At 45.2% G+C, this 12,366-nt stretch overlaps 1 protein-coding gene across 1 annotated transcript in view; it reads right to left on the bottom strand.

The window, feature by feature from the left end:
- Positions 1-2,651: 2,651 nt before the first annotated feature.
- LOC119445473 (glucose 1-dehydrogenase 1-like) overlaps positions 2,652-12,366 on the bottom strand; it is a 55,192-nt gene continuing 45,477 nt past the window's right edge. Inside the window, exons 7-9 of the mRNA XM_037709755.2 lie at positions 7,490-7,526; positions 3,832-3,895; positions 2,652-3,014 (exon numbers count right to left, since the gene is read on the bottom strand). Of these exons, the coding sequence (XP_037565683.2) occupies positions 2,841-3,014; positions 3,832-3,895; positions 7,490-7,526 (275 nt within the window). The 3' untranslated portion in view covers positions 2,652-2,840. The remainder of the gene's footprint in view (positions 3,015-3,831; positions 3,896-7,489; positions 7,527-12,366) is intronic.

Genomic DNA, 12,366 nt, shown 5'->3' with positions numbered 1-12,366 from the left:
ATTTCTCAGCGTTCGCAGGCCGCGGCACATCACGCTTTTCGACTCGAAAGCCACACGCGGACTTCTAGGCAGTTCCATTAGATGGCGATACTTGTCCTGAAAGAAGCGCGAGAGACGAGCCCGGTTGGCGCATGACGCTTTTCTCAGCGTTCACAAGCATCGGCAAGCCATATATTTCGGAGGCCACGCGCAGGCCTTGCGTCGACCTCTCTATAGGGCGAACGAGTATTTTCGGGAAGTGCGAACGAGAACGGTGGTAATACGTTGTCTGCATATATTGATTCAATGTTAAACGCATTACTGTCGACAGTCATTGTGAGGTTTCCTTTTTTAAATGTTGTTAGTTTGTGTCTATACAAAAGGCACATAGGATGTTAATGCTTGGAAATTATATATGGACGATTTTTTCACCTTTTTATTGGCCCAGCCGGTGAGTGTATTCTCGAATTCCTAGAAACAAGGAAGGCCTGCGCTTCATTGGAGACCCAGGTGCTCAGAAACGACATTGTACTCAAGATCGGTTTACCTTATAGCGCCGCCTAACTCCCAGCACGTGCATTGAGCGAGCCGGTTAATCTCCCGGTAGTTCTCTTTCTTTTCCCTCCTTCAGTGAATTTTCAGCGTCACTGCGTATTTCTTCCCAACTAAAAAGCCGCAGTTTCGTCCGAAATGAGAAGCATCGATTGCGATACCAAATTAGTAGACAGCTATACGAAGTAAGAATGATAGTTTTATGGGCCGCATAAACTTGCAAAATCTTTCTTTTTAGTAAATTAAGAAGCAGTGTTTCACGCGTGCACAGGCAAACATGAAAACATCTCGCTCCATGACCGCGGAAACTCGCTGTCAAAGCGTGGCTGTCTGGAAGCACAGCAGCAGCTGCGAGCAAATTGGCCTTCGTGTATTTTTCGCTTCAAAGTGAACTAAACGTCGGAAGCACAGCGCATACGAAGCTACCGCCACTCGGCGTGGCACACTTTGTCCACACCGCAGATAGTTTTCACGATACGGCGCCCGCGCGGCTGCGCCGTAAGCAGCAGGCGCTGGAGTAGAAGGCCCCTCCCCTCTCCCTTGCTTCCCCTCCACCATCTCCTCATCCTACTTGTGTCGGATGACGGTGTGCGGCGACGATGTTATCATGTTTGGACTTTATACGGAAGATCACGACGACGGCGACGGCAGAAATGCACTTGCAGTGTCCACATAATTGCTATCGCAATAAAACCAGGAATGATCACCAACACAACCTTTTAAAAACAACTGTTAATGCAGATCAGCAATGTATGAAGGGCTGCAAAGGACGCACTAACAGTGCAAGGCAATATTGTTTGTTTACTACCTCGTATATCTATGCAAAGCTAAACTTCGGCGGAACTCATCTCGTGATGACTGTCGACGGTAATGGTTTAGCATTGAATAAATATAGCGACACAACGTATTGCCACCATCGAAACAAGTAATGTATGAGGCGTCTACGTATGGCAGCGGTATCCCTCTTTCGGGCTTCCCCAAGAACAATCGGCACCATCTGGCGCCACCGCCACAAAGCCTGCGTGTGGCCTCCGAAATACACGGCGCGCCACTGCGTGTAAACGCGTAGAATTGACCCATCGCTGCTGGGCACCCAGTGACCGAAGTTGTCTAGAGGTTTATTGAGGAGCGGCACAAAGCCAGCGAATTTGCGGCGTAGCCTGCTAATGCGTCCGGTTGCTGTCCTTGAGGGACCCTTGTGACGTGGGTTTCATTCCGCACAGCATCGGACAAACTTATGGGATTCTTGTCGTCATTGTATAGGGGCACATTCGCAGTGGTACCGACCTGGTTACTGAAGTTGGCGTCGACGACTTTCATGGAAGAACGGAACACACCACCGGCTCATTGACCCAAGTAGGCATCAATGAGGTTTATCGAAGACCATCACAGACCGAGTGTCACATACGCAGTGGTCCCAGTCGGCGTCAGAAAGTTTCTTTGAACGGTGGTACCTACCCATTCCCGCATCAACTGTCAGCCATGTCGACGAGAAAGAAGTTCTTTGAAGAACGGTACACATGTACACATTGCCACATACTCAGTGACTTTAGTTGTTCGAATGGTTGCTTTCGAACCCTGTCACCTCAGCACATCAGCTGGATGCGCTACCCATTCGACCGTGGGCTACCGAGTGACCTAGTGTAGGCGGGAGGAGTTACCGCGTTACTTATGTCGCATACGTGGAGAGCAGAACGTCTGCACACAAGCCGGGAGCAGAGCAGCAGCTCCCGGAAATGACTTCAGGCCAATTTCATCTGAAAATGGCAAAAACACCCCGCCACCGTCGCAGTATTTACATAACCAGCTTGCACCGGCTCTACCTCACCTCCTGCTGATGCCACCCCATACTCAGGAAAACGGGCTCGCGAGAATAGAGAGGCGAGAAGGATAAATGAAACGCAGAGAGGTAACCCCGGACTCAGCCCGGTTAGCTACGCGGCATTTGGGGAAGGGAAAATAGGATAAAACGATTAGCAGAACAAGACAAAATCCGCTGTTGTTTAAGCATAGCTTTCAGTATGACAAACGTAAAATACGGCATGCGCTGCAGATGACCATGCTCACGGCCGCGCCAGGGACTGAGGCCTCGCAAAAGGTAACTCAGAACAAGACTTCCCTGCAGCCAATACATATTTATTAGTGTGAAAGCGTATATCCATATGCTCCATAATGGTCTTTCATGAACATGTGTTCATATCATGCGCCAGTGCATTCACAATGATATCGATTTCTCTTCCCTTGCGCATCACTGGCCAACACCGGCTATGTGTTGTGACTTGCTGTGGCGCTGACCTCTGGGTCTTCTTTCAGTTATCGCGACGATTAAGAGGCGACAGCAGCTGCATGCCGCCATCGACGGGCATTGTAATTCCAGTGACGAAGGAGGCGTCGTCCGAGGCCAGGAAGGCGATGCAACAGGCAACCTCGTCCGCGGTGCCTGGTCTGCCCAAGGCGTGTGCGGGGCCCGTTGACTCCAGCATCTGCATGGATGCACGAGTCACACCGCGAACACTTAGGCATACAACTCGGCGTGACGCTGCAAAGTAATGAATCCAAATGCACTGCACCACTGACTATCTTTAGCCATATAGCTCTGGCCCTCATTAAATATTTATGTTACATTAAACATATTTTTTTTTGATACCTGAAGTGCCCCATTTGGGATTTTACATGAGGTGCTGGGGACATCTTGCAGGTAATATTTTCGATGAATACCCTGAAAGATCAATGCGTAGAGTGGTGCCCCGCTTCAGCAGGGAGATGATTCTAGGCGGAGATTCAGCGCTACCACTGACGCCCGACGAACGCGCTGGGAGTCTTCATCCCCTACGCTACGTCACGCCAGCGCCGGTGCGCACTAGTTTCTAACTGGTGCTGCTGTTAAAGCGCCATAAATGAAGCATTGCAGGTTCATGTCGAATAATTCGACGTTAGTCATAGACCTACTACAACTGAAGGCGTTGTTCAAGTCCGACAACCCATTAAGTCGGCACGCGGCCATAGCAACGTACTTGAAAGGCTTCGCAGTGGATTAGTTGGCAATCCATAATAAACTTGTGAGCGCGAAGGAAACAGAGTGACTACAGGACGGACGCACAGCGCTTGTGCGTGTCCTAACTGTCGTCACTGTTTTTACGTCGTGCTTCAAGGTTATTACGTACCCCACAAGCCTCCCTCCGTAACCACAGCGATGTGTCGCGCCGACGCTTTCAGTGAATGCGCACTCGACAAGAAGCACTGTTGCTGGGAAGGCGGTGCATACGAACTTGATTACGAAAAAAATAAATAATTGTATACCCGCATATGGTCTTCCAGACTGTCCCCAGGCTGCTTTCCTATAGGTGTTTTGATGACCGCTGGGCTGGACAAGACAAAACAATGCGAGAGAAAGCTTCATTATTGTTAGTGCTATTGCAATGGCGAACGGATAGCGGGTAATCTGCTGCTAATTCTGAACCCATTGATCGGCCAGCATCTCCAGATTATTCGGTAAGGAATAAAAAAATGGCGTATTTAAAATTGTTGCCTGAGCGGTGCTTGCTTGAGCCGCGCACCATCAGCATTGGAAGACGCTTAAGCTTCGCCTTTCAGAGTGGAGCACGATAGCATTCAACGATCTCAGGCTGCTTATCAGGCTTTTTTCGCGAATATTCAAATTGCCATTCGACGCTGGCATGTCTTTAGGTTGTAGGTAAGTCGTATTTAACAATTTTTCTGACAAATTTTACTTTGAGAAATTCATTTTTTTCACTAACCCCTGGCGCCACGCGGTGGGTGTGTGTGGTCGGGGTGGTTCAGAATGCATTTTTCCGCCACGGACGCCACGGACGCCGATGCTTACACCGACACCGACACCGGATTTTCTGCGACACGGGGCGCTTAACGCTTTCGCTTTAAAATCGCTTAACAGCCAAGGCTTTGTAGGTTAAGCTAGCTACTGGACAAACCTATTTTTTTTTTAATAGACGTATGCGTATGTCTTTGAGCCTGTGTGAGTAGGCACCTAGCCAAGAGCTGTGTTATGGCACGCGTATGCGTAGGTGTTTGTTAGTCTTTAAACACGGAATCTAATCGTCGAAATTTGTGTGACCTAATGTACCCGTATACCGGTAACTTGACATAATTATTGCTAACGCGAGGCCTATGCCAGCAAAGCAAGCAAGCATGTCTCGTAATTTTAGTAAAGCATAAGCTTTACATCCATCGGAGCAAAATATACAGGAACCAGCCATTTTTTCGAAGACATGAGGTTTCACGTTATAGCGTCTAAGAAGCATGCCTCGCACTGAATTCAAGTGTATGTTGCCCGTGGAAACTTTATTTATGTTAGTACTCCCTTCACATATATTATCAAATAATTAAACATGCAAGTCAGTGAGTGTCTTGCCGTTGTTCAGGGCAATGATCACCGTGTACTTATTCACCGTAACTTATATTTGCCATCTTCATAATCTACATGTGGTGATGTACTTTTCCCGTTTTTCATTTTTTTCAGATTTCCTAATGCACCTTTTCCGTAGGAAATAGCGAGAATTCACTGACAAGGAGTCGATTTTAATAGACGAACGTGTTTAAAAAGTGTCATCATCTACGAAAGCTTCTATCGCAAAGAACACTTGGCCTGAATATAATGTTATATGATGCCTGCCAGCGAACTTTAGCCGAGCTCATAAATAAATACAAGTGAAATATATACGGTAGCAACTCCACAGATTACTTCAGAGTAGCCTCTCACAACTACGTGAATTGTTTTCTCTCTAACTGTTCAAACAGCAGAGACAAGTTACGTCTTCCGATTTTGCAATCTCGTCAATAACCACTCAGCTTTACAATTGGTCATTTCGCTCGGTTCTTGGGACAACAATAATGCCACTCCATTACCACCCAGCTGCCTATAGCAATTGTAGAAATACTCGGAAAAATCTGCGAAACGGTGTATCTTATTGGGCGTTGACGTCGTGATTCTGTGTGCTTACAATGAGTTTGACAATAGATCGCTTGACGGCACTATTGCGACTGCAACGAATTACTCAAGATGTTTGTTATCGGCTAAGGATGAGTGAGATATCAATATGCAATAGTGCAATTAATAATTAGTATTCCTTTGTTCTGAACTGAATCCTGAGGCTCTTTATAACGCCTTTTCTGCAAATGGTATCAATAGTTCACTAGCGTAAGGTTTACCACATGAAATAAATTTCCTCTGAGAGTAATTAAAAAAAATGACACGAAACATAACGCCCGTTCTCGCGCAATATCTATTTTCTAGAAAACGTGAAATTTTGAGTTCACCTTCATTGAAATGGCACTAAACAGGACGACGCATACTAGTAAATTAGTACAATTTACGCGAAGATGAACCTGGACCAACTAGTCCTAGAAAACGTCCTGCCTAAAATTTTAGGGTTTTACGCGCCAGAACCACGATATTACTTCAAGGCGTGCCGTAGTAACATGAGGGATGACCCCGGAGTAACTCTGAAAATGCGGGGTTATTTAACGTTCACCTATAACACGAGCGTTTTCTGCATTTCGCTATCATCGAAACGCGGCTGCCGCGACCTGGATCGAATCCGCGACCTCGGGTTCAGTAGCGCTGCGTCCATATAGGTACTAAGTTACCGCGGCAAATAATTTTCGTTAAATCTAATCTTATCTACGGATATCTTATCTTTACAAATCTTTAGATTACCACTTTTTAGGACGAAACACTTTATTAAAGACCCGAAATGAATGCGCAAAACACTGTTTGGACCGATAGCTTAATAGCTAGTAGCCGGTCCAATATTGACTTTGCATACAGGTTATGTACAAGGTTATGTACAAAATCAGCACTTGCTTGTATCGTTATATTCTTAATAACTGCATCGATGACTAGTCTCACATGGTCAACGTGCAATGCCGGCTGTTCAACATTAAGCTTTACGGAATTTGTAAAAATCTCATGTGGCAAGAAGCATTATTCTTACCGTTGAATTGGTTTATTCGAAGAGGCGGACATTATAACACGAGAAATCGAAACACATATTCAACTAACTAGTAAACAATCACTAATTAACTTCTTAGTTAATTTCTGTACGACACATATTTCAATTTACAAATTGTAGCCGGTGAGGCGTACCCACTTGGAATGCATTTCAAGAATGACAGCAGTTTGTAGATATGAGCCATCAAACTCGCTGTAAAAATGCACTCTTGCTCCAATTACTTTTTTTACCAAAATACTGTTTTATACATAGAACTGGAACTGGAAAGTAACTGGAACGCCCATGTATTTCGTCTCACACTTTGTGAAATAATATCTCGAAACTGGTGTCATCCTGGAAATTTTTTTCAAGTGGATGCGTCTTGCAAACTCACCTGCTACAATTCGTAAATTGCAATACGTGTCGTAAAGTAATTAACTAACGATTTCGTTAGTAAATTTCTGTTAACTAGTTGAATGTGTGTTTCGATTTCTCGTGCTACTAATGTCCGCCTCTTCGAATAACCCAACTCCACGATAAGGATTATGCTACCTCCCACACGCGATTTTGAAAATTTTCGTAAAGCTTAACTTTGGACACCCGGTGCACATTTAAACCTTTTACATATAGACTTACAATATGAACCGCTTTCACATTTCAGCTGTTCAACTGTCATAGCATATGGCGCAGATGTGCATACATGGATGCACAGGTTGGTGCTCAGAACACAGACTGGTGCTCTGGAAGCTGAGAGCACTTGTTGCGCCAGACTAGTATAAACATGGAGAAAATGGGAAATACTCTAACTTTCGCAATGTTCCATGGCCAGCGTGTTTTGCTTCTGCAACGCTAAATTTTTACACTCGGTACCTAGACGCTGCGCTCGAAAAAAGCTCGAGAGTACAAATGCGCTGGAGCGAACTGCGGCCGAGCCTAATGTTCTCTTTATAAAGAAGACTAAAAATGGAAACAAACTATGTTTTACTTACTTGACGGTGTTCACGCGCACCCCGAACGGCGCATTCTCTGAAAAAGTTAATGTGTAAAAATAAAATAAATTAGAGGACAACGTAAACTATTGCAGTGTCATCTGTAACAATAAGGGATAAATGAACGGCGTGGATGGCTACATCTTAATCACTAACTTGACACAGCTCGTTGAAATGTCGCTGGCTTGATGAACGGATGCATTCTCCGTTCAGAGAACCTATGTTCATCTTGGCTAGGGGTCACAGCGTTCAAGTATTATTTAGACTCTAACTTCTACTTGACGAACTGTGCGATAGCAAGTGATTACTAACCAGATGACAGAAGCGAGCGTTCACTACTAATTATTGACTGTAGTGATGACAACACATAAAAAATGAAAACAAATCTACAAAAGAACAAAAAGAACTCAGAACTGGCATGACGGCGCCTCGGTGCAAATTGATAACAAAAATTAAAATCTTGTCATTTAACTGCAGAAAAACAGCACATGTGATGAAAGACAGAATCACAGACAAAAGAAATGAAAACACTCCAATGGCAAGAGGGGGCATTTTTGTTTTCAGTACACGTGTTTATTCCATGTGCAGTTAGTTATGTGACAAGGTTTTAATTCAATGTCGATGTACTCGGAGCTTCAGTCGATGATTTGTCGCTTTTCGGCACTTTGTATCGTGTATTTGTCTGTGTGTTTTACCAATATTCTAGTGCCACTAAAATAAGATGTTGGCCTAGTAGTTTCATGTTTTGGTCCACAAATGTGGCGCAGCAATAGGGACGTGGATAATTAAAACCACAAGAGTGGGCCCGTCTGTGTTTGTTGTTTCTGTCACCCGTGTCCCTACTTCTACGGCAAAATTCTGCTCATGAATATGGTACCAATATTATAGGAACTGTGACTGACTGCTCGCGTTTGACCACTCATTATCGCGCTGTTCTATTTTAAACGTCGAGGGAGTATCTCAGGTATCTCGTGCACTGGTTGCACGTTAAAGAGCGACAGGTAGTCAAAATTATTCTAGAGCCCCCACTACGGTGTGCTCATAATGATATCCTGGTTTCGGCACCTAATACCCCAGAATAAAAAAAATTGCCCTCGCCATGCTCCTTGACAGCTTCTTCATTAGCTCGATGCTTAGCCACCGCTCCGCGAAAGTGTTGGTTCTGGGTGCGACCTCCAGACCAGGGGTGCTATGTAGGATGCCCCGAGTTCTTGCTCGACAGCAGTCAATGAACAAAGATAGCGCAGTCTGTGAATAAAAATAGCGCAGTCAGTGAACAAAGATAGCGCGGAACGCTCAGAATCAGTAGACAAATTTTCAATGGCACTTGGTTATCTCTGCGTGGATGAATTAGAAAGAATTGCGACGTCTCTCCGATGACGCCTCAGCCTCGTTCGCGAACTTGCATGGTCGTCCAGAGGAGCCGGGCGCAGCTCTACAGATTGAGAAGTTGAAGTCGAAGGTTTGTCCATCGGAGCGCACGACAGAACTCACTGAAATCACAGCACCGACTTGCAGCAGCGCGACGCGCGGTGTTAAATATAGACCGGCGACACAGTTGCCGCTTCCCAGCAACTGTAGCTCATACAACCATAATCTTTATCCTGAAACGGTCGCGGCGAACGCTATGCGCGAAGGCGAGCTTTCTGGTTCTTTTTTTTCTTTCCCCCGCACGGCCGGCGCCACCGCTGCAGTGGTGATTGATGATCAATGATTATTTAAAGGCATCCCCTTTGAATCGGGGTGGTGAGAAATAGTTATCGAGCATTTCATTGTACATCTCCTTAATATTCTTTTTTCTTCAATATCTACCTTGTGGCGCAACCTATGTATGTAACGTTTCCGGTCGTATCAGTCTCTTCCCGGATATTTTTTCCACCAATACTCCAAACACCTCTTACGTATGTCGACTGCTGACTGGTTGATGCTTCCGTTCACTTTAAACCCAAGTGCTTCTGGAAGGTGTACTTTACCTATGGTTCTCACTGGCTGAATCCCTTCGCATTCTATTAGGATGTGCTCAGTGCTCTCTGGAGTTTTCTGCAGCATGCACATGCCTCATCTCGTTCTGAACATTTGCTCGGGTAGGTTTTTGTCCTTAGGCAGATGGCTACAGCTTCAAATAGCAAAGCTGATAAGGGTAAGAGAAGCCCCATCATTTTTTAATTGGTATGACTTGCTCTTGAATTGACACCACATATCTCTTTGTGTTGCCGTACAGATTTTCACTTCTAATTTCTTTCTTCTAATTCATCTAAATTTCCTTGTTCCTTTTTGTTTCCATTCTTTGCATTCAATTCACTATCTTCGTTTCTCTCACTTTCTTTCGGATGACTCATGGTTGTCGATTTACACTTTCAGTTAGCCTGTAATTGGTTGCCAACTTTCTTGACCTCTTCCTCCAATCAGTGTCCACGCTTTTCAGGTACAGATACTTGTGCCCTTTAGCCGCCCATTTATTTTCATGCATGTTCCTCAGTCTTTCTTCAAACTAATTTTGCTCTGCGCTTCTCTGACTTCAAGAGAGGCGCGACGCTTGTCAACCTGCAATCCCTCATTTGCGGTTCCCCCTTGTGCTCCCAAAGCCACCCGGCCTACCGATCTTTGCTTAACTTCCAACCACGCCAATACATCCGATTTTGAGCACAGAATGGCATTTGCGAAACTTGGATCCGAATCTACAGCTCAGTGTTCCGTCAGGAATATCTAGAGCTGAGGAGACGCTTCTGTGCCGCTTGTGGCTTGGCGTGGCCTTCACGAAGGCTTACTCATTTCGGATCGGAATGGTCAACAGCCCTACATGCGATAACTGCAGCTGCGAGGAAACAATCGCCCACCATCTCTGTTAGTGTCCCCGCTTCAGTGAGCTCAGGTAAGAACTTTCAAGAGTGTTAGATGGACTTCACAAACGCCCTTTGTCGAAGGAAAGGGAACTGGGACACTGGCCGAGACCGTCCTCAGCACAGAAGGCTTTGAAAGCGTTGTGGCGCTTCTTGCAGAGAACTGGTCTTAGAGACAGACTTTAAGCAGTGTCGTATTCTCCTTTTATTTCGTTTTTGTGTGCTCTTCTCGACCTTATTTTGTAACATGTTTTCTATTATCTTTTACTCCCCTTACACCCTTTCACCAGAACAGGGTAGCCAGCCGGTTTGAGAACTGGCTAACCTCCCTGCCTTTCCGTCTATACCTCCTTTCATCCTTAGCGCTGGCACCATTACTCCTTTCCAGATTCCATGCACCACCTCATACTTAGTGTGGCCCCACAGTGATCAATGTTTCCTTATTGCTACATTCCGCTTCCCCCTTATTTTCAGATTATCTTAGTGGGTGCTTGTGTAAGTCTTTCCTTCGTTTATGTATACGCCGAGGTATTTATATTGCTTGACTATGGGTATGACTACCCGCCGTTGTTACTTAGTGGCTATGGTGTTGGGCTGCTAAGCACGAGGTCGCGGGATCGAATCCCGGCCACGGCGGCTGTGTACTTAGATTTAGGTGCTCGGTAAAGAATCCCAGGTGGCCCAAATTATTCCGGAGTTCCCCTCTATGGCGTGCCTCATGATCAGATCGTAATTTTATCACGTAAAGCCCCATCATTTTGAATTGGTATGACTTGCTATTAAATTGACACCACGTAATTACTCGTCTTTTCATTTCATATCATAATTCCTGATTTCCCTGTGCTGAATTTAAGGCCTAGATTTGTATCTGCGTTACCACAGATATATATATTATATTGTCCGCTAGTAGCACTATGTAGTCCGCATACAACCGTCCAGGGACCTTCTGTTGCACCATTTGTCCATTACGAATGTAGGATAAATCTAACCCTAGTTCGCTGTTTTCGAGTCGTCTTTCTATGCCTATGCCATAAAACGTGAACAACAATGGAGACAGCGGACATCCTTGCTTCAGTCCTTGGTGAATTCCCACCACTTCATTACCTCTTCGACCTCCCCATACCACTTGTGCTCGGTTGTCTCTAAATATCTCCCGCAATAGCTATACGAAACGTCACCTATGCTCTCGTGCATCCCTGTCCACCTTTTCATAGGCTCATTTGATATCTAGAAATGCTATCGCTGCAAGTCTATTCTGAGCTACTGAAATCTATATGCACTGAGTTAGTGAAAGCATATTATCCTCTAATCGCCTGCCTGGCCTTACCCCATTCTGTAGTTCCCCCAGAACATCATTTTCTCCACCCACTTCGACAGTTCTAATATTATGGCTTGCATTGCCATTCTATATATCAGCGATGTTACTGTAATTGGCATGTACGAGCTTGACTTATCCTTATCAGCTTTTCCTTTGTAGATGAGGTTCATGTTGCATTGATGTCATCTAACCGGAATTTGCTTTGTTCTAAACACTTGCTCTGCGGCATTAGTCAGCAGTGCCTTGCTCTTTGAACCGATGTTTTTCATTAGCTGTATTGGAATTTCATCGGGTCTTGCTGTTGTGTTGTTAGGGATATGTTACAACGGAGCTGTCATACGCTACTTTCCAGTGGATCGCGTTTCCAGCGGACCGAGCGCGTAGACCAAAAACTCCGTAACCTCGATACAAAGCAAAAGCGTATCGCCGGTGTGCCCCAGCTGCATTTATTAGGCAATGGGTGTTTCTTTGGCTGGTGACGTCACGTACTGCATAGGCAAGTTATGTCAGTTGCGTTCCGGTCGTGTAATGCATAGGCCGCGTATTGTGCGGACCGATAAAAGGCGGTAGAGAATGACAATTCGTGTGATATGTGTCTTTACTGAAATCAATATAGTTTATCACCATATATACAGCACGCTGGTCATCCCCCTTCACAGAGTGGAATGGCACAGAGTTGGATTTTTGAATTTTTTACAGTAAAAATGTTCTATGCTAAA

Source organism: Dermacentor silvarum, chromosome 3, assembly GCF_013339745.2.
Source record: "Dermacentor silvarum isolate Dsil-2018 chromosome 3, BIME_Dsil_1.4, whole genome shotgun sequence".
NCBI classification, from domain to species: domain Eukaryota; kingdom Metazoa; phylum Arthropoda; class Arachnida; order Ixodida; family Ixodidae; genus Dermacentor; species Dermacentor silvarum.
The sequence above is the reverse complement of the archived record's forward strand: the minus strand, read 5'-3'. Positions and strand labels throughout refer to the sequence as shown.